Below are 20,932 nucleotides of genomic sequence, written 5' to 3' on the forward strand. Positions count from 1 at the left end.
AGCCAGAAGAGTCACTGAGGATGCTAGTTTTAGCTGGAACCAGTCCTTACTGCCTCTTGTTCAGAGGAAGCACTATCAGTAACGCTGACAGAAGAAGGAAGTGAGGACACTTACCTGAGCAGGGGACAGCTCACACCAAATCTACTTAAAGCAGTGATGAACGCTACACCCTTATCATGTTCATATTTAACATACTGACTACAGTTACTGGGCCAGCTAGAAACTACAATTCTGCAAAAGACCAAACATGTTGTTGTAGTACAGATCTGCGTACTGAATGTTGAAAAAGTGCCCATTTAGGCCTCTGGGTTGGCTTCTGTCCTCATATTGCAAAGAATGCAATTCTCGACACGAGGAAACCATTTCTTCCGAATTTTAATTTTAGGTTGATGTTTATTTATTATAAATTAGTAGCTGAGGAAGTCATACCCCAGCTGTTTATTGGGGAAGAACATTCCAACACGGTATTTGAACTTTTGCTTAGAAAATAAATCATTTCCGATTTCTTGTTTGTATGTTGGTGTTAAGAACAATTTTAGATTTAGACTGTAAAAATCAGTTCTGGGTATTTCTTGTTATATCCCATACCTGAATCTTCCTGCTTCCCTTCATCCACCCAGAATTTCACCACTTGTCTTCTCTGACAAACACATCAAAAACACAAGAAGTGTTCTCAGGCTACATGGAACATTTCCATTTTCACTACTTGCACTGGTGAAGCTATAAAATAAAAACAAAACTCCTAAATAAGCCAAATAAGATGCTAGAAGTTTTTATCTAGTTTCACCGTTAATCACTTAAGGAAAAGGAAAAGAAAAAAAAAAATTGTAAAAAGCAGTCAAACTCTACAATGGCAATAATTTCAGTAGTATTTAGATCCTTTATTTATTTTTTATCACCACTTGTTGTAAATTCCCATTGTCTGGACAATATAATAAAGGAGCTAGGATAGACAGAAATTCCAATTTTGAGAAAACATATAAAAATTACAATTATTATATTAGAAACTCTGTTGCAAGTATATACAAAATAATTATCAAAGCATTTGCTTCAGACACTAAGTCTGTAAGTCATAACATCAACCATTTGATCCAAGAGAGGCAGTGCTAGACACAGATGCTTGGGAAACCATCTCAACGGTGGAACTGTAAAGCGAAAGAAAATAAAGGATATAAATTTCAACAGTGCTAACCTCTGCATCGTCCTGGTGAGCTACTACTACAGGCTGGGAAAGAAATCACATTCAGAATGAATAGGCAGCATCTCCATTTGCTTCGTTCTGCCCGTTCCCTCCAAAAATTCCCAAATCAGCAGATGGTTTTCTTGGGACTTTTAAAAGACCATCCAGACATTCACCAGCCCCGATTTCAAAAGGGCAGAGGGAAGGACGTCCTCTTATAACTCAGACAGGACTTCAAAATGGTTTCCTGAAAAGAAGCAACTCCCAGCTTGTGATCTCAAGGCCATCCAACTTGACATAAAACTTCCCATAATCAAACGTACCCGCGTTCTGTAAGTAACTCCATTCCCAACTATAGTTACAAAGTCTACAGTAATATGTTTAAATGTTTGTTAGCTGTCCAAAAGGTACCCCAACCATCACCTGTATGAATACTTTAGACTCTGTACTTCCATTTGTCAGTAGCAAATCTGACTCAAGAAAGAGACAAAATCACATTGCTGCAATCATTTCAATCTTCAACTAAGCACTGTAAGTCAGTCACCCAATTTTGAAAGCGTTGCTTCATATTTGTGAGGTTCGAGCGCTGCCAGTTCTTTCCCATCGTACCACTCCTGCAGCTGATTTGACTCGTATTTGATGACGGGTTTTTCAATCTGCATTCCAGGCTCCAGAGCATTCTGTCCAACTATTTTAAGATCCACAATTTTTATTTTCCAGGTATTCCCTCTAATTGGACACCTAATGAGTCCAAAAATTTGTTCAAAGATACCCAAACAGACATTGCTTCTATGTACTGTGCCAGCCACTGCTACCAATACTAACCCATGTCGAGACATGGCACATTTCAGTCCATCAGCAGTCAAGTTAGGGTTGAACAGAAGATATTCTTCTTTAACCAATGAGAGCAGACGAAGGCTCACCATTTCTGCACCATCATATTCTTCCACATTTTTTTCTACTGTGTTGTAACAGAACTTCATTTTGGCATTCTCCCAGAAATGCTGTGGTCCCCACGTTTCTTCAGATTTTACTCCCAAAGGATGCTGAGAATTCAGGAGTTCAAAGAACCATTGGCAGAATTCTCCTCCTAGATTACGAACATCATCCTGTGACTTCTGCCTCTTTTCATGACTCTGCAATTAAGAATAATATTTTCTTAGTACTATTTAGTATTACCACGCGAGTTTACCAGTCTGAACAGTTCAAAGTCATTTAAATTCTTACTTTAAACATTATAAATCTTCAAGTCTTTGAGACAGAGTAGCTGAAGAAAACAACAAAGAAGAAGAAAATTAATTCTTAAGATAGTAATCATCTATCGGATAAAGAATCAGAGTAGGCTCTTTGAAATGTAGTTCTGCAAGTCTGCTATTTATAACCCAAGAGGGAAATCCTGGCTCTACCAGGAGGTGCAAGGTGCTGGAACAGGCTGCCTAGAGAGGTTGTGGATGCCCCATCCCTGGAGGTGTTCAAGGCGAGACTGGATGGGGCCCTGGCAGCCTGGACTAGTATTACATGGGGAGGTTGGTGGCCCTGCACGTGGCAAAGGGGTTGAAGCTTCATGATCCTTGATGTCCCTTCCAACCCAGGCCATTCTGTGATGCTATGATAGCAAAAAAAAGGGCAGAGAAATTTTTTGAACCTCTTGAAGCTCTTGTTTCTTCCTACCTTTCAAGCTTGCGAATTGTGGAGCTTTCTGCACCTTCAGACAACTGATAAGAACAAATACTTATGGAGAAGTCACCTTTTGAAAATGCACATCCTACTACATGGAGCTGACAGAATACTTCTGATTTGCGGCCAGCAGCAATACTTGTGCTTTAGCACGGCCAACAGAGTTTGCCAACAAAACACATGAACAATTCAGGTTCTTCCTTATTAATTCAAAGAATTAATGTGCTCCAGAACTTTCTCAGCACCAGATCACATGCCTGAATTTAGCTTCGCGTGGTACTGAGACTGCCAAAATCATCCAAAATGTGTTTGGTCACTTTCTAAGTCATGTTTGTAGTCTTCAGTATATTTCTAATAGAAAAAAAAAACAAATGAAAGAAAACCATGGCTTATTTTCTGTTCTTCATGGCTGCTCTTCAAAGCAAACAAAAACAAACAAACAAACAAAAGCAAAAGTCTTTGTGAACCTCAGTTACTTTTCTAATAGTAAAATGGATCACTTAAACAGTACAGGAGGGCTGCAGGGACTTCCAAACAATATACCTGCTCTGGGAATTAAGGCAACTCCATTCAGTCTGTCATAAAATTCTTCCCTCAAAGTGTAATAAAATTCTTTGTTTGACACTGAGTCTGTTAAGAAAGTATTTTAAAGTAGTGCTTTAAACATTGCCAGCAGACAGCAAACCCTTCAACGAATAACCTGTAAAGGTTCAAGACTCTTGACTTGCTTAGAAGCCTCAGGGAAGAACAGACTAGTGAAAGAATGTATGAAGCTACTCAAAATACACCTTCCTCCAGTTCCCTAAGGATCATGAACAAGCTGTCTGCTATCCTTTACCTTGTTTTACAGAATATGACACTCCTAAAATTCATCTAAGACATAAGGATAAAAAAATACTTCATAATAATATCCGAGTTTAATGCTGAGTTGCTGAAAGTGACAGTCAAGCAATGGGTGTAAAATTCTGAAGCAAAATTCTCAGCAAGTAGCAAACCTGAGTATCAATTAGGAATCCAACCAGAAGAGGGCAGAAAACCACTCCAAGAGTTCTGTCAGTAAGTAGTGTATTTTTTTAACACCATTATGGGCTAGGCTTAAATAAAAAAAACATTCTTTGCAGTCCTTCTTTCTTATGTCTTCAAGTACAGGTAGAAAAGTAAAAATGAAGTGCGAGCAGATAGGCAACAAGTTGGTTACCAATTAAATATTTAAGTTTTAAGTTGGTTATAAACACAGTTCTTTCAATAGGGAAGGCAACAACTGGATGTTCAAGTACGGTTCCAAGAGTCTGTTTAATTCCTACAAATATGCAGTTCACTTACTCTCTTCTCTCTTTTACAACAGACAACATTTTTTACGTAAGAAAAATCATTCAAATTTCCTAATGTAGAGACACACGCTCTCCAAGTGTAAGGTGAAAAGGAACTAAATGTAAAGTTGTTTTGTAGGGTTTGTCAATCGGTCTGTTCCTAGAATTAAGTTTGAAAGGTTTGGAGGCTTCTATATAGAAATCCTGTAACTGTCAAACAAAAAACTGTAACTTCACTTCTAATTCTATTACGTAAGTTTCTGCTACTCACGTCTTCAGCACAATGAGGACCAAAAGGATTAAGGGGAAAAGAAAAAGGCAAAGAAAGATGTTTCAGATCCATTCCAACCCAAGCCTTTCTATGATTCTATCATATGTATACAATAAGTAAAACGCTTGAACATCTTCATGAATGTTTTCAAGTGCTTTGGAGAAATTCATTTACCTATCTTCAATGACAAAACTTTGCCATAGGTGAATAATTGGAAGCATTCCTGCAGAAGCAAAATTTTCTTTCCAAACATGCACATAAAACACTGTTTTAAAAGCAATTATCAGCTAAATCCTCATTTTGATCAGCTAACCCCAGAGGAAAGCTCCCTGCATTGAATTATCAACAGCTACAGAGCTCCAACAGTCCAGCTGGTGGGGCTGTTGCTCATTATGTCACTGACATACAGTACTTGAGACAGCAAGGCTATTGAAAACTGCACGGTAAAGATCCAGGAATAATAAAACCATGAAATTTCATTGCTCAACAGAGAGTTGGCAAATGTGGTAACATGAACTTCAAATTAACTTGAGTGTTACTAAAATTGAAGGCAAAATGGCATAGAACTTGCACTGCTGCAAACTTTACATTTCAGTGACACAAAATTCTCAAAAATGCACTCTATACTCCATTAACTGCAAGACCTAAGAAGAAGCACTGCTTACTGACAATGCTGTTTTGATCGCACTGCCTCTGCCTCTAGTAACATATCTAGAGCCCTTTCTAACAAGCCCTTACAAATGCTAATCCTTGCCATGGCTGGCAAAAGACTGAAAATCCCCAGCCCACAGTAAAACTTCTGAGAACATCCATCACATTAAAAATTGGCAAGGGACTGTGCAGAGTTTCCACACCACTAACACTGCTTTGAGTTATCCTCAAATCTACAGAATTATCTGTCAACATCCCCTGTTTTTAACTTGCAGTTCAACTTAAAAGCATGAAGAATACTTGCAGGGAGCATATAAACAGGAGGGGCAACAGCTGTTTACGAGGGTAGATATCAATAGGACAAGCGGGAATGGTTTTAAACTGAGACAGGGGAGGTTTAGGTTAGATATTAGGAGGAAGTTTTTCACACAGAGGTGGTGACGCACTGGAACAGGTTGCCCAAGGAGGCTGTGGATGCCACATCCCTGGAGGCATTCAAGGCCAGGCTGGATGTGGCTCTGGGCAGCCTGGTCTGCTGGTTGGTGACCCTGCACATAGCAGGGGGGTTGAAACCAGATGGTCATTGTGGTCCTTTTCAATCCAGGCCATTCTATGATTCTATATTCTATGAAGAACCTACACATTAGAGTTCAAATGCACTCGTACTATGCTCGGCAAGTGATACAGTGGCACAGACACATTAAATTGTTTAATTAGAGCAAAAAAGCAAAGAGAAAAAAGAAATTCAGCACCTTCTCCAATACATGCAAAAAGCCTCACTTTGGACCTGCATTAGAGCATTGGTTTTTTTTGTTCTGTATCCTGAGGTCTTTCAGAAAGTAGCACTCACCTCTGCACGTGTTGTTCTGTCCCCTGACTCTGAGACACATGATGTGAGCTTCCCACCCCAGTACTGCCTTACACAGGCAATGAGTTGATGTTTCTCGGAGGAAGGTGGCACTGCAATTCCTTGTACTGACAAATACTTAAAAATTATTTCTCGATATACTTTTCTTCGTTTCAAAAGTTCTTCTGCACTTTGGCTGTAAACCAAGATGGCCTGAATGGCCTCTGCAAAGTGAAGAAATGGAGGTGAACAGTTGTAACACTCACAATTAAAACGCAAACCTCTGCTATTTCTTAAGCTCTTGATTGGTACCTCCCAACATATCCTAACGCTAAGTGAGACACAAATTGCTATAAATTTGTTTGTAAGCTGAAATCCGAAGTAACTAGATATAAGTCACGTTACAAAAGGATACCAAAAGCCTTGGGGAACGTGTACAAAAACCAGCACTGGTTTTACTGAAGACCTACCAACCCTGTAATCCCTGCTAACCATTTGGAGCCATGTATTATTTTGGTTTGATGAAAACAATGCATCTTTCTCTTCCAAATGAAACTACCAAAATTTTTCAGGTTGAGCTGTTCAACTCCAGGTGCCTTCAAAAGGGTAAGGGTTCCTGTTCACAACGCACTTCACCCACAATCCCAGAGACACAGCTTCCCACAACTTCAAAATAGGTTGATTTGGTTCTCATGTGGCAGAGTGCTTAGGGCTTGCTGCTTCATGCCATATTAGGAAGCTCACGCACATAAGAAAGCATCATGCATAGTAATACAATGACAGTGCACCAAAATGCAGCATTCAAACGCTCAGCTGGAAGGTTCTGCAGCAGAATTAGGAACTCAAGATGAAACGTATTTTTACAGTCGTTGCTGGCAGCCAGTTCTCACCCAAACCGAGACTGGATTCTCAGCAGTTTATATATCAACAAACGCTACGTTCAAACACGAAATGGAGCATAGCTGAAGAACCGAATGACCGCCTCCTTTATCTAAAATCACTAATTAAAAAAAATAATAATAATAAAAAAGAAGAAGGCTGGAGAAAACCTGCAGGCACGGACGCAGCCCCCGAGGCGCTCCAAGCGTTCTGCCGGCCCGGGCCCGTTCCGCCTCCGCCGCTCTGTCGGGTGCTGCCGCCGGCCGGAGGCCAAAGCGAACTCACGGGCACGCGGACCGCAACCCCCGCCGCCGCGCTCAGGCACAGGGCCAGGCGCCCGTTTCCCTGCCCCGGGATGGGAGCGAGAGGGCAGGAAGGCTGCCCGCCGCAGGGGAATCCGCACACCTTGGCGGTTCTCCGGATGTATCAGACGGTTCGTGACGGTGTCCGTCAGCGCCATCAGCTCCTCGGTCTCGAGCAACTCCAGTATGTCGCGGCAGCCGGCTTGCTCCCGCTCGCTCAGCCCCAGCGATGCCATCGTCCGGCCCGGCCGCCGAGCTGGAGCCGCTCCCCAGCCGAAGCTCTAGCGACGGCGCGCCCTAGCGACATCGACTTCCCGTACGGGGCTCCACGCAGTCCCCCTGCGGAGCAGCGTCCGTTGGGCCACAGAAACCGGGCGGAAACAGCGGCCGGCACTTAGGTTCCGCCCCTGCTCACAAGCAGAGCTCAGGCTCCTCGGCCAGCCGCCGGCAATGAATTTAGCAAGCGGCTTGCGTATTCGCAGTGGGGCTGGTGCCTAATAACGTTCAGAGTGAACTCGAAGCTTTCGCTGCTCGACCAGACATTGCGGTGGTATTCACAGAGCAGATCCCCAAAAGACAAGATCGCTTGCTATCAACAACAAAGACAACGTTTTATTGAACAAATCTATGTACAGTACAAAAAAGTTCTTAAAATGAAACACTACTGTTGATTTATTGCAGTTTGATGGCTCAGTTTTTAATTTGTACTCTCATATAAAATGCAAAGTAAAATAATTTAACATTCAACAAGGAAGCACAAATTTCCTTTCTTGCTGAACCTGTAACAGCTTTTACAAATTAACAGAGTCCCCAAATGCATACGCTGCATTTAATCAGAAAGGTGTTATACAGTACCAAATAAATTAAGAAAATAGTAACACTACCGCCCCCTTTGAGTCTTCTGTCCATACCACCGGTGTTAAACAATAAAAGAAATGAGTACAGCTGAACCTTCAGTGTGATATTAAAAAATCACAGAGTTTAATATTATAAATTATCCAAACTATACAATTTATATAGTTTCAATGAATATGGCTAAATAACCAAAGTACCAGTGACCTTTCCCCCACAGATACGACCACTTTCAATAATTATACCTTTTGTGAAAGGTGCCCACTAAGTGGCAACTCTCTGAGAATTAGAGCTTACATGACCTTTACAGTGAACTGCCATCAGGTTATTGTATTTCTTACAGTGAAAGTTTAAATCCAAATTGAAGCCACATTATTAAAACCTGGTTATCAGCAATAAAATGCACAAACTTTGATCCAGTAATGCTCCTACGTTCATGTGCAACTTGAGGCAATTTTCGTAAGTGTCCATGCTGACATTACACATGTACTCCTGCATTTACTGACTCAAAGCAATACATCCTGATGAATTATTTCCCATTACACGTTTAATGTCTGGGACTAAACCTTTCAATTCTAGACTCAGAACCTTTTTCAGTCCTAAAAGTTGCAGGCTTAGTATAGGATAATACTCAACATACTAAAGAATCCTAAAGAAGCATGTAGAATCCCACACACGTTAGAAGACCTTTTTGCTCATAACTGAATACTGCAACTATCTGGGAATACCAACAGGTATTAGAGAACAGTCTGAAGCAAATACAGTGTCTTCTGAAGTAAAATCATTACTTAAGAACAAAAAATTTACCACCCACTTGCCACTTTAAGTCAATTTAAGATATTTCTGATAGGCATTAGGTGATAGCTAATGCTCACCTATGTAAGAATTCAGTCTTCAGTTCTCCCATGTGAATATTCTTAACACGTGGTATAAACAAATGGTGGTGTCCAAGAAAAGCATCTTTGAACAAAAATGAGTTTAATACAGGTACAAAAAATTATGGTCACAGTTTATGCACGTACATAGATGCATTTATCTACACACTTTAAACCAAAAGAAAAAAATACAAGTTTCAGTCATGTTTTTAAAGCATATGCAAACACACGGAGCTCCAGGAAAATGTAAAAAGCACCAAAGATTAAAAGTACACTTCAAGGACTTTACACAAACATTTGTCACATCTATTGATTGAGTTCCCAGATTTTAAAAACTGCAATAGTTTTCTTTTTCCCCTCCCCCAAATACACTTCAGCAAATTTAACAAGATGTTAAGCAAAGAAAGGGGAGTCTGGGAACATTCAAGATGCTAACTGGGTCCTTAAAAATTACTCGTAGTTGGTAGCTTGAAGCAAAAAAATAAAAATGTGAAAGTGCATTTTGCTGATAACAGTCCCTCGTGTTTGAAGTTTTTAAATGTATTTATATATGTAAATATTCATATAGACTGTGTGTATGCAATATATATGAATGACACATTTAAACCACTTTTCTGCAAATGCAAAAAAAATTCTTTGGTGCCTCAAATGTCACAAAGATCTCTCAAAGTGGGCCAGCCATTGATATCAATGTAATGTACACAGCTGTGATCATAATTTTATACCCTTTCATGTTAATACAAATAAAGGAAAGGAAAAAAAAAAAAAAAAAAAAAAAAAAGCCAAACCAGTAGAATTACCACAAAAAAAAAAAAAAAACCCAAAAACTGATTGTGTTCTTTTTACCTTTCAGGAAGGAAAAAGGAAGCAGAATTAATGCAAATATCTGCAACTTCACAGAGGATTATTAGCAGAGGCATTACTGAACTATTAAGTTCCAGAACTATTTAACAGCTTATTTTACAGTGAAACCCTTAAGATTGCAAATGTGAGCCATTACTACAATGAACAAATCTTTCATTTACCTCATTTATTTTTTTTTTTACTCATTAATTTGTATGCATCTCAATTTAAGCAAGCCAATCATCTTACTAAGTGATATAGATGTTGTGATGAGCTATTCAGGAAGCAAACTGGCTGAGCAGGAACAGTTGGCCTTTGCTGTCCTACATTTCTGTGCTGATTTCATTCATACACAACATTTTTCATCAATGGACCTTCTGTGAGTATAATCACACAAATACTTCCAGCTAACAACACAGAATATGACTTCAAAGATAACTTTTATGGCAAGATATTGTAAAACAGTTACTAGAGGATAAATTAACACATTAATTAGACAATGTGCATGTCTGCCACACCTCTGGAGATCAAAAACTGTAACAGCATCTTTTTGGTTTCATAGAATGAAATAAATTGATTTGGAATGGAACATAAAGATCATCCAGTCCATCTTATGCTTCCAAACATCCCATCTTTCTTTGGGATCTAGACAGGTGAAAGACTCAAAATTCTCACCATCACAAACTTTGTGATTGTTTTTATGAACAGTCAGTTGCTGGATAAAGTGCTTAACATTAACTTAGTTCCTTCACTAACTTCTGGGAAAGACTATCTCCTCAAGAGATGTTGCTAGATACATTTGTACTGTACCTTGAGGCTGAGTTGATGCACATTTTCTCCCTTTCTTTAGACAGCAAGTAATTTATTACAATATTGAGTTGTGACCTACCACCATTAGGTAATACCACATGTGTGAAATAAGCTCTTCCTGCTCTTTTTCCTAACTTGACACACATCCCTTGGTTTCATCTGTCATTATTTCTTTTTTAAAAAATAAAGAAATAACATTTAAAAAAAAAAAAAAAAAAAAAACCAGGAAAACTTTTCAAGTTCTCTTCAGTCGTATCAACAACTGAAAGATCCCTGTATTTGCATAAAATCAATTAAACTCTCCTCTGCAGTGCACGTCTACCCCTCTGCACACTCTGCATTTGTTTCATTCTGCTTCTGTTAATATTCAAGCAACGTGTGCATTTACTGTTTGTATTGGCCTTCCTGTATGTAAAACAGATGTTTTATGGGACAACCTACATGTATTTTAACCACGGACTTGTAAAGTCCTTCACCTGCATGCATTTGATTTCCGCTTTGCAAAACTTAATATCACACCAATACACTTTTTGCTTGTGCGCTCTGTACTTCAAGAGTTGGGTTTTCTTTTTGCTGTTAGAGCTTTCCATCCATCTTAATTTCTTTCTGCATTACTCTTTTTGGATTCCAAGTACTAGTTTATTAAATAAGCTCCACACCTTTTAGCAGATAATGGAATCACATACTCAAACTCTGAAAAAAGAACATTTAGTTCCTCTGTACACTTCTTATACACTTCATCATCAAGTGACACATTCTTGAACGACTTCAAAGCTGAGTGGATGAAGAGCTTCTAACCATATTTCATAACTAAAGCAGCTTACAGAACCAGCTGTTTTTATTTCTATAAGGCAATTAATGCCTCTGCTTTCTCTGCCTGTCCAGCTGTATGCAATGTTTTCCTTAGACCTTTGTGCTAGAAAGACCGTGCTGCTAAGCTTCAATCACGTATTTGGGATGGATGTGGCTTTTTGGATAACTGGTACTTTGGGGATTTTGTAGTAACCTTTTTGGATTCAAAAGCTGCAGAGCGCCCATAATTCCTCTGTGAGTTCTGTCTAGAAAATGTGCTTTGTCTTTATCAAGGTCATGTTTTCTCTAGTAATTTGAGAATGCTTTATGATTTAAGGCCAACTGGGAAACAAACTCCTGCTTCTTCATGTAGTGTTTTCTTACACCACTGCTCATTTGATACATTTTCCCACAACGTTGAATCTCAGGCACCTGCAAAATAGAATAGATAAGTTAATCCTCATTTCGTTATCAGTGTAAATAATTGCTCCATTTGGAACATTGCTCACATTTTCCTACACGTGTGGCTTCAAACCTGCAAAAAAAAGACAGACTGAAATTCTCTTCTCTGTTTTATAATAAATCTTTTCCACAAAAGATGCCTACCAATTTTCATCACCTCTTTTTATTGTAGACAACACTTGTAATTTGAACTTCCTATTTATGCAATATTATGTTTCAAAGTTCAGGTCACTGTTGATGTGAGTGACCTTCCTCTCTTTAAATTCTGTCATACTACAATTGCTTACAAGTGGTATGTGTCATTCCTGGTCCATCAGACAGCCTGTTTACAAGAACCACTATCTGTTTGGTATTTGCCTCCACACAAACAGACCCAGAAGAACTGTAAGACTTACTTTCATCATCTGAGTCGAATCCAAAGAGCGTCTGACATTTCTTTTGTGCAAGATGAGCCTCAAGTGCTTCTGAATTACAGTAGATGGTCAAGCAGTTGCCACATCTAAATCTTTCTGTTGTTTTACTACAACATTTATCTTGTTCTGAATGAGCATCTACTTTATCAGTCAACATTTTTCTACGTTTTGGCATGCTAATGTATCGTTCATCAAGATAACTTGGAGGCAAGGGTCTAACATACGGTTTTGTTAAGATGACACCATATGAAGTGTTTTCTGTTGTCTGATTTGGTTTATAAGGTAGTTGCGAGGCAGCAGCATTATTTTGTGGCATATCGTGAGAATTCTGTAAAACCGATAACACCGACCCATTCTCTGTCCTTGTTTCATCTACCACTCTGTCCAAAGGTGTTTCTGATGACTTTGATGGTGTTTGATTTGGGTCACTGTGCCCATTGACCAGTTGGTCACTAACACTACAGTTTTCAGAATTTGGCTGTAATACAGGTGTCTTTTGGTCTATCAAAACCGTTGCAGTGCCCTCAGATGAACTTTCATTTCCATTCTGCATTACATTATTTGCTTTCTTCTCAATACTTTGAATATATGTCTTTGGTTCTGTAGAATCCTTCCTTGACTTCCAAGTTGGAATTGGTAGATCTACAGTTTCATTTTCATTAACAGATTCATCGTCATCGTGGCAACTACCAAGTTCTGAAAGGTCATCTGAAGAATCCTTTTCACTGGCATCTTCTGAACATTCTGATGTTTTACTTAAGTAATGCTGAGCCTCATGTTCATACAGCAAAGGGAGCTCCTCAAATAGCTCACAGCACTCTGCAAAATTGCACTGAGCTTTAAAAACATTATGACTTTTTGTATGCTCTGCTAGCTCAGTCGACAGCTTAAATCTCTGATTACAATTGAAGTGTAAACAAAAGTAAACGTTTGGATACACATGTCTTTTCAGGTGGTCTATAAAATGTTGGGAATCGGCAAATTTTCTCTGACAGAACCGACATTTTCCTTTATTCCATTTCATTATATGTTGCTGAACCTTCAAATCAGTTGGATGAGCTTTTCTTGCATGTTTATTGAGAAATCGGATCTTTTTAAACACTCTAGCACAACCATTAGCAGGGCACTTCAAGCTTCCTTCTTGATCCATAGCATCATAATATTTTTGAGGAGAGAAAGCTCCATTCACTTTATGCAAAATAGGTGACTCTTTACTGGAGTTCTCATCATCTTCAGGCAAGCTTTCTGTACTTAAAGCATCAGGAGCATTATTAAAGCAGCTGTCACAACTACTATTTTCAGTAACATCATCCTGGTCACTTAGATGGTTTTCCACTGCATTGAATACCTGTTCAGCCTTCTCCTGTCCTATGTCTGCACTCGGAACTACTGCAATCTCTCGTTCATCCTCTTTAGAACCAACAGAACTCCCATTTTCAAGAGAGGGACAAACATCAAAACGTTCTAGTTCATTACAAACCGGAGCCTGCTTACTGGCCTCAAGAACTGCAGCAAGATGTTGCCTTTCTATCTTTCTGACATGATTCCTTAAGTGCTTTAGCATAAGTCCTTTTTGCCTGAATTTTCTGTTGCAAAGTACACAGGAAAAACTGCCCTTTTTCTGGTGAGCTTGTGCATGTTTCACAATGTGATCACCAAAGAATTCCTTGTTGCATATCACACAGCGGTGTCTTGGTACAGTATTATCTAACATTTTAGATGCTTCAAGAGCTTCATGGTTCTTTTTGGCATTACTTTTGGACTGGGCTTCAGAGAGGTCTTCAGGGTCAAGCTCCCCATTGTTTACATCTGTTGAACAGACACGTTCCTCACTAATAGCCCTATACTCTGTTATCTTCTCTACATTTGCAGTAGAGTTTTCCAGTGTAGTTTCACTTAAGCCAGCAAAAGCTTTATCCTCCAGTAATGCTAAACAGTTCTGCTTGATCATCAAGAAATTCCAAAACTCAGGATCAAAAAACAAACCTTTTTTCAAAATAGGAAGCAATTCAAAACGTACACGGTTTTGAACAGAACTAGTGCATTCATTATATTCTTCATCTGCACATTTATATAAATGTTCAACAGTGTAGTAAGATTCCAAAGTGCGCTCAAGAAAAAAGATTGAAAGCGCGCAAATTCTGAGGATCTCCAAGTCATTCGGCAGAAAGTGAGCAATTGCTTTGTAAATAAGACTTTTCATAGTGGGATCTTCACGGAGGTCCAACTGTAGAGCACATCCACATATCTCAACACATATCTGAAGACCATCCTCACCAACCTGCAGAAAGGAAACAATTATATATAGCACCGTAATTTTCCTTGTGGGCTTATTGAAGTCTACAGATTGAAAGTCAAATCTAAAGAAGTCTGACCTATGGCTCTATGAGTGCGAGGGAGAGCTAGAATAAACAGTGCCCAAATATCAACAGCAGAGTGTAAGCTGTAAAATACTGCCTTTGATTTTCAACAGGCCTGAATTTTCAGAATTGACAAGATATCTTTCCAATGTGCAGAATTCCCTTTCCACACTTAAGGCTGGGGGTCCCCCTCAAGTTTACAATTGCGAGGGATGGTCAGAAACATACTACCTAACATATGGTGTACTAGTAAGAAGAGTTTCAGTAAAGCTTACTATCCACCCAAATATACATGTGTGTTAAAATATATTTATTTATATCTTGGCTGTTATAAAAAAAAAAAAGCAACATCCTAAAACTACTACGTCAAGGTATTCATGTCACTAGAAGTATTTTAGAACACATATTATGATTAAAATCTTGAACAACAGCAAATCATTGCATTCAGAATTGCAGAGCATTAACCCTGACAAAATAATTTATAATTCATTTATGCAAATTTTTAAGGAACAGAATAGAGAAGCTCTGTTCAATCAAGTGAATGTTAAAAAGCAACGTGTTTAGAATCAGCTGGCACTCCTGTGCACAAACGGTTGCACATTACATTTTCTCTTTTTTTTTTTTTTTTGCAGGTGTTCTTTATGAGGAGCAGAAAACATGTGAAGCAAGAAATACAGCATATCTTTCTGAAGGCAAAACTATGTTTTCTCTCATCTTAGTTTAGCTCTTCCTTCATTTTTGCTATTTTAAGCATTACTTCGCATTTGGTGAGAAATTGTGGAAGGATTCAAAACTTAACGAGAGTGAAAGGCAGATACAATGGCATAGAAGTCCTATTTCCTGGCTAAAAGAAAAAAAAAAAACACAAAAAGAGTGGGGGAAAAAAACAGCCGCCACCCATCTTTCACATTTATTCCATGTATTTATAAGCAGTTTCCCCAAATGTTTATATAGAACGCCATTCCTCAAATTTTCTGGAGTCAAAAAGGAAGAAAAACTTACTTGACACAATTGAGTCAGAAAGAAGTCATGAAAACACTCAATAGATCAAAGACAAAATTGATGTGGACACATTTGAGAACCTGACAGAGCTTTTAATTCTATGCCCTTCTCTGCCCCTTCTTCCCATTCTACAGAAACATCTATATTACTTCTGTTTACTTGTAACACAAAGTATGGAGGGAAAGAGTAAAGATGTAAACAAAAAACTGAACTTACTTCATCCTTAATGACTTTCATGAAAGGGAAAATTACTCTGACATTTGTAGCAATCCTTAAAAGTTGGTAGCACTGGTCAACAAATACTTGTTTTGAGGGGTTAGATTTAAGCTGCAGTTTACTCCAAATGAAGATCAGGTCCCTATAAGCACAGAGCACAATACTTTGATTATGCTGAGTATTAAAGAAGCCTATCACTAAGCATGACAGGTTACAAAGAGCAACAAGTCGCATACACTGCAATCAAATTTGTATTTGAGGACTTAAAGCAAATCTAATTAACACAATTATATACAAAGTGCACAACGGAAAACAGAACTTAATTACTTTGTTAAAGCATTCAGGGTACCTCCTATCACTCAGTCAATTAAGTCATGCAACAAAATATTAATATATTCAGTATAGTATCAGAGAACTGCACGGTATAATCATATGCTACAGTACCTAGCCCTTAACACCACAAGCAGCAAACATCAAGCTGCATAGTCTGTGTTTTCAGATTAAATTATGTTCACTGTAACAATCAGGAGTCCTTCAGGAAAACAAGTGGAATGCAAAATGTGGAAAACAAGACTATTGTCAAAATGCAGTCATAGTCTGTTGACAAGAAATGCTCTCTTCAGTTATTCACAATAAGTTTTCTTTTCTTGTTTGCTGTCATCATCAATCTTCCTAACCAATAGCAGCTACAGAGAAACATCAGCCTCCATCACTATTCACACATCTCTATCATTCAAGTCAAACAATATTTCTAACTGATACAAGGAAATGTAAGAACACAGTGCTAGACCCCTGCAGAGCTCTTACACAAGTAATGTGTTCAGTATACAAAACAGAACTCTACATCCTGTAATAAATTCTATGTTCTTTAATTCAGAGACTTCCACAATCAAATCTAACTCTTAGTCATACGAAAATTTGGCACCTCAAAGATTTTACACAGGACCTGATGCAGATAAGACTACACAGAAATTCCCATCGTAACATTATGATGAAAAAAGGCGAGCAACTGTCTTTCATCTTCTGAAGAAAGATAACTTCTTTCTTCTATCAGCCTCCTACCTCAAGAGATGCAAACAGTCACTGACAAAATCCTTGGCTGATATTCAAGAGTCCATAATGTATGCCAGATATAAATCAGACACATTTTACGATAAACTTAACCTTAGAGAGGTCAACATCTGCCTGAAGAGAAGTGACATGACAGAACTGACTATGTCAGAACACTAACTTTGTTTTTAAATTTAGAACAGCTCTATAACTCTGTTTGACATGTTAAGCGTTAATTGAGCTAGATATGAGATCTTGATTACTTTCTTTCATCAGAAAACAGAAAGACTGAGGTCAAAAAGATAAGGCTTACACAGGGGAAAACAGTGAAAAGTGAGTACTACAAACAGCTCTACAACAAAATTAGTGTTAGAGGTTTTCTAAAGATACAGGCTGTTCACCTTTGCCTTTACCCGGCTGGAAATTTAAGCTCTTAAGTCTTTTTCCAAACTTTACACAGAAGTTTAAAAATAGTGTATTTGTGGATCAAGCCATTCATTTAAAAAAAAAAATAAATAAATAAAAAATCAGGTAAGTCTCAACCATAAGTACCAGAAAGAAAGAATTTTTTTGCTAAGGATGCTACAGTAATTAAACTCTGTTTATTAATGTTGAACAGAATAGCAGTTACTGCTCTTGACTTTTCTCTGCTTCATACCACCTCACAGTAAGCCATTTCAACATTAAACCCAGGGAAAAGTTAGAATTGGTTTTCAGATAGACTAGTGGTTTAAGTGGCATATGATTGGTACAGACAAGCGTGAAGACCTGACACAAGAAAAGAACTGAAAAACAGAGAAAACTGAAAGAAGGAACAGCTCCATAGGTTAAGAGCAAGTCATTATATCAGTTTTACCATTGTTTGGCTAGATTGTGATAAGGAATATTTTAGATTTATTCCTGTGTAGACATGAAGGCTTCTCCTTCTCAGGCACATTTCTGACTTTCATAATGGTTGTGGATTGAAGCAGTCCTGAACTTCTGACTGGACTCCATTTCAACTAATTACATACTTTTCATATCAAGTTTAATTAGCACCGAAGTCAACAGCAGCGAGGATATTTCTTTGGCACTGACCACAACACAAACAATGTTACAAAGTAGGCAAGGATAGGATTTTTTTTTTATTTGCTTGTGTACTACATACATAATATAGCATAAGCACTTCATGATATTCTCAAAACTTCTAGGTAAAATAAGCTAGTTTGTTCTATTGCCCATGCCTGAACTGTTATTGATATGCCTACGGCAACTTCAATTGTTTTAAGTTAAGATAGCAATTGGGCATTCCAGGCAGTCAATCCACCATGTTGTAACAAAAGCACTGAGTGCTCCCACAGAGACGTAAGAGGAAGGTTGAGCCTGCCCTACTTCAGCTAATCTAAAACATTTTCTACTGTTGATAAGTGGAAAGTCTGTCTTTCCTTGAGTATAGATTGCATATTTTACCAAAATGTACATGCTGAACAGTTACCCAAATCACTAAAACTGCTTAAGGGCCAAAGACTTAATGAATATGTGGAAAAGAGTTTCTTGACTTAATGAACATGAATTATTTGTGAACAGCCAGAACAACATTTAAAGACTGCTTGGCAGAGAATGCAGGCCATTTTGCTAATGCTATCCAAACAAAATTCTGTCTTCCTGAAGACAGATCACTTTTTGATACAAGAAAGCCGATCATGTCATTACAGACTGATCTCTGATCAACAAATCGTATACATGTATACAAATAATTCTAAGCAAGACCTACCCAGTTCTGTTTGTTTTTTTCTGAGCAGCTTACATGTAGGCTTTCACCTCAGGAAAACAATAATAATTCAGATAATCTCAATATAGACAACAGTATACAGAGCTGTTTAAAGTCCACCTTTGTCTGAGATAATACGAGAGCTAATGGTTTCAGCTCAGAGATCATACAGAGTACTTCACAAGAAGCAACAGCATATACCTGCTATTTTCAGCTTTCTAATCTATTTTGGTATCTTATCTTTGCCAGCAGTGATTGCTGTTAGATCTGCAAGGCCTTCAATTCCAAACGAGGTAAAATGACTTGCGCTGTGCTTGAAGACATGAATATCTTTCTCTGGGGAAAACACACAATGCGGGATAACCTGATTCCAACTTTTTCCAAAACTTGAACGACAGTTCAGTCATGCTTAACTGCTTCACAAGCTTTGTCCCAGTTTACATTAAGCACTACGCAGATTTCTCTTATTTGGTATGCAATCATTATGACTCAACATCTGTAACAGTTATTCTGCCTGAATAGATACAACTGCTCTAAACTCGCTGTAAGATCACTATGTTTTATATTCTGAAAAGAAGATTAAAACACTAGAAGAAGCTAGGATTGATTTCTTGATAAACATTTTTAACAGTACTGTAGCCTATTCTTGTTAGGAATTTCATTATTGATATCCACTTTACCCAAAGTAAGGACCAATATTTTGTTTTGAATTTCTGAAACTGATGCTGTAAAATCTGAAAATCAGCTAATGTGTTTCTTCTGACAGCAGAAGGCATAAAAATCAAGTTTAATGTCAATATTTACAGTGCATTTCTTAAAAGAGTGAATTCCTGAAACTGAAAGCATTAACCATGTAACTGATAAGTTATGTTCAAAAATTTCCTAATAAGAAAGAATTCAGAAGATGTAGCATTTGGGCAGCAATCAGCAATACTGAATTACATTTGAGATTTCAGCGCTGGGTTCAGACAAGCTAAATGCTTATTTTTATTTAAATTCACCTGTCCTACAGCGCTAGTCACTGCCAGCTTTTACTGAACAGGACAAAAAATGCCAGAATAACTAGGTATTGCCAGTATATTATGAATTTGTACCAACAGATTTCTGAAGGTTTTGATTCAATGTTATCAACTACTTATCCAGTAGCTAAAGTAAAATTGATGAAGAGACACTTGCTCAATCATGCCTGATCTTCATTACTTCCGCTAAAAAAAGAAAAGACATATTTTACTTCTCAGTTCCCCTACGTCTGAAGCATGGAAATTCTTTATAGATTCCATATTAAAATTTGTATGCAAATCAATCACCTTCTTTGATTGAAATCTGCAGATTAAGCCTTTTTGTTCCAAGTACATAATCAGAAAAATTAAGCACACTTTATTAAGTCACACAGACATTACTTCAGGTAAAGAAATAGTTCAAACTAAGCGTAGGGATTACCTGCCCCAGACATCTTTCAGTTCTGGGAATGATAAAATTTGTTTTGACCCTTCTGTAGAAAACTCTTAATAGCAACAAAAGGATTCAACTATCAAGCTGTAGCAGTGAATACAAAGCCATTCTTTCTTAAGCCTTTTTTCAGGGAATTATATTACATTATGGCTTCTTTTTTGAGGTAAAAGTTTACATAATCCATAGCACATTTTCAGAATCATATATTCTCTTTTTAGATACAACCGTGACATACTACAGTTTGGTTACTGTAAGCATTAACTGGCATCTAACTAGCTGGACAGGAAAATATCTGCATTGCCATTAGGCTGAATACTATTGCACTTTGCCAATAATAAACATTGTATTTATGTATTTGCAGCCAAAAGAATCTGACGGCTCATCTTTCTGTTCTTTTGAAGCAGTGAAGTGTTAACATACTAGGTAGAATACCATTGTACAGGACTCAATGAAAAGGTAACTGGAATAACAGAAGTACAAGAAATATCCACAGGCCAAGTTAGAATGTTTTTATCTGGTATTTTAAACTTGAGCTATACATCAAAGTCAGACGAATTTCATTTCAGCAATAAGCACTTATCTGCTGAGCTGCTTCACCAGAAATAAAGTATTTACCATATACAATACATGTCCCCATTTTGGAGCTGTGGGACTAGGAACGATTCACATAGTTGTAAGGCTAAGGTAGTCTTCCCTTCTTTTTCGGTGTTGCAGATGATCTCAATTCCACTCTTGCAATCAGTCCTCAACAAGTGCTATATAATTAAAATAAAATCAATTTAGATAAATTTGCTAATGCAAAACAAAAACCTATCAGACCTCGCTATATTAAAGAAGCCACTAAAAGCTGCAGTAACTATTATTATTATTATTTGTTAATAGCTTTTCTTTAAGCTTGTGAATAGAGACTTTGGAGAAATTTAAAGCTGTTTCATATT

At 37.9% G+C, this 20,932-nt stretch overlaps 2 protein-coding genes across 2 annotated transcripts in view; both read right to left on the reverse strand.

Moving 5' to 3' along the window:
- Positions 1-1,716: 1,716 nt before the first annotated feature.
- LOC306958205 (uncharacterized protein C3orf38 homolog) lies at positions 1,717-7,353 on the reverse strand (the record flags this gene model as incomplete). Its single annotated transcript, XM_079549642.1, has 3 exons — positions 1,717-2,316; positions 5,940-6,160; positions 7,221-7,353. 3 exons carry the CDS (start codon positions 7,351-7,353, stop codon positions 1,717-1,719), a joined length of 954 nt encoding a protein of 317 aa, XP_079405768.1.
- Positions 7,354-7,541: 188 nt separating this feature from the next.
- ZNF654 (zinc finger protein 654) overlaps positions 7,542-20,932 on the reverse strand; it is a gene marked incomplete at its 3' end in the record, with an annotated part of 38,603 nt that continues 25,212 nt past the window's right edge. Inside the window, exons 6-9 of the mRNA XM_079549655.1 lie at positions 20,610-20,749; positions 15,743-15,884; positions 12,082-14,445; positions 7,542-7,706 (exon numbers count right to left, since the gene is read on the reverse strand). Of these exons, the coding sequence (XP_079405781.1) occupies positions 7,542-7,706; positions 12,082-14,445; positions 15,743-15,884; positions 20,610-20,749 (2,811 nt within the window). The remainder of the gene's footprint in view (positions 7,707-12,081; positions 14,446-15,742; positions 15,885-20,609; positions 20,750-20,932) is intronic.

Source organism: Tetrao urogallus (genome assembly GCF_951394365.1).
Source record: "Tetrao urogallus genome assembly, chromosome: 1".
NCBI classification, from domain to species: Eukaryota; Metazoa; Chordata; class Aves; order Galliformes; family Phasianidae; genus Tetrao; species Tetrao urogallus.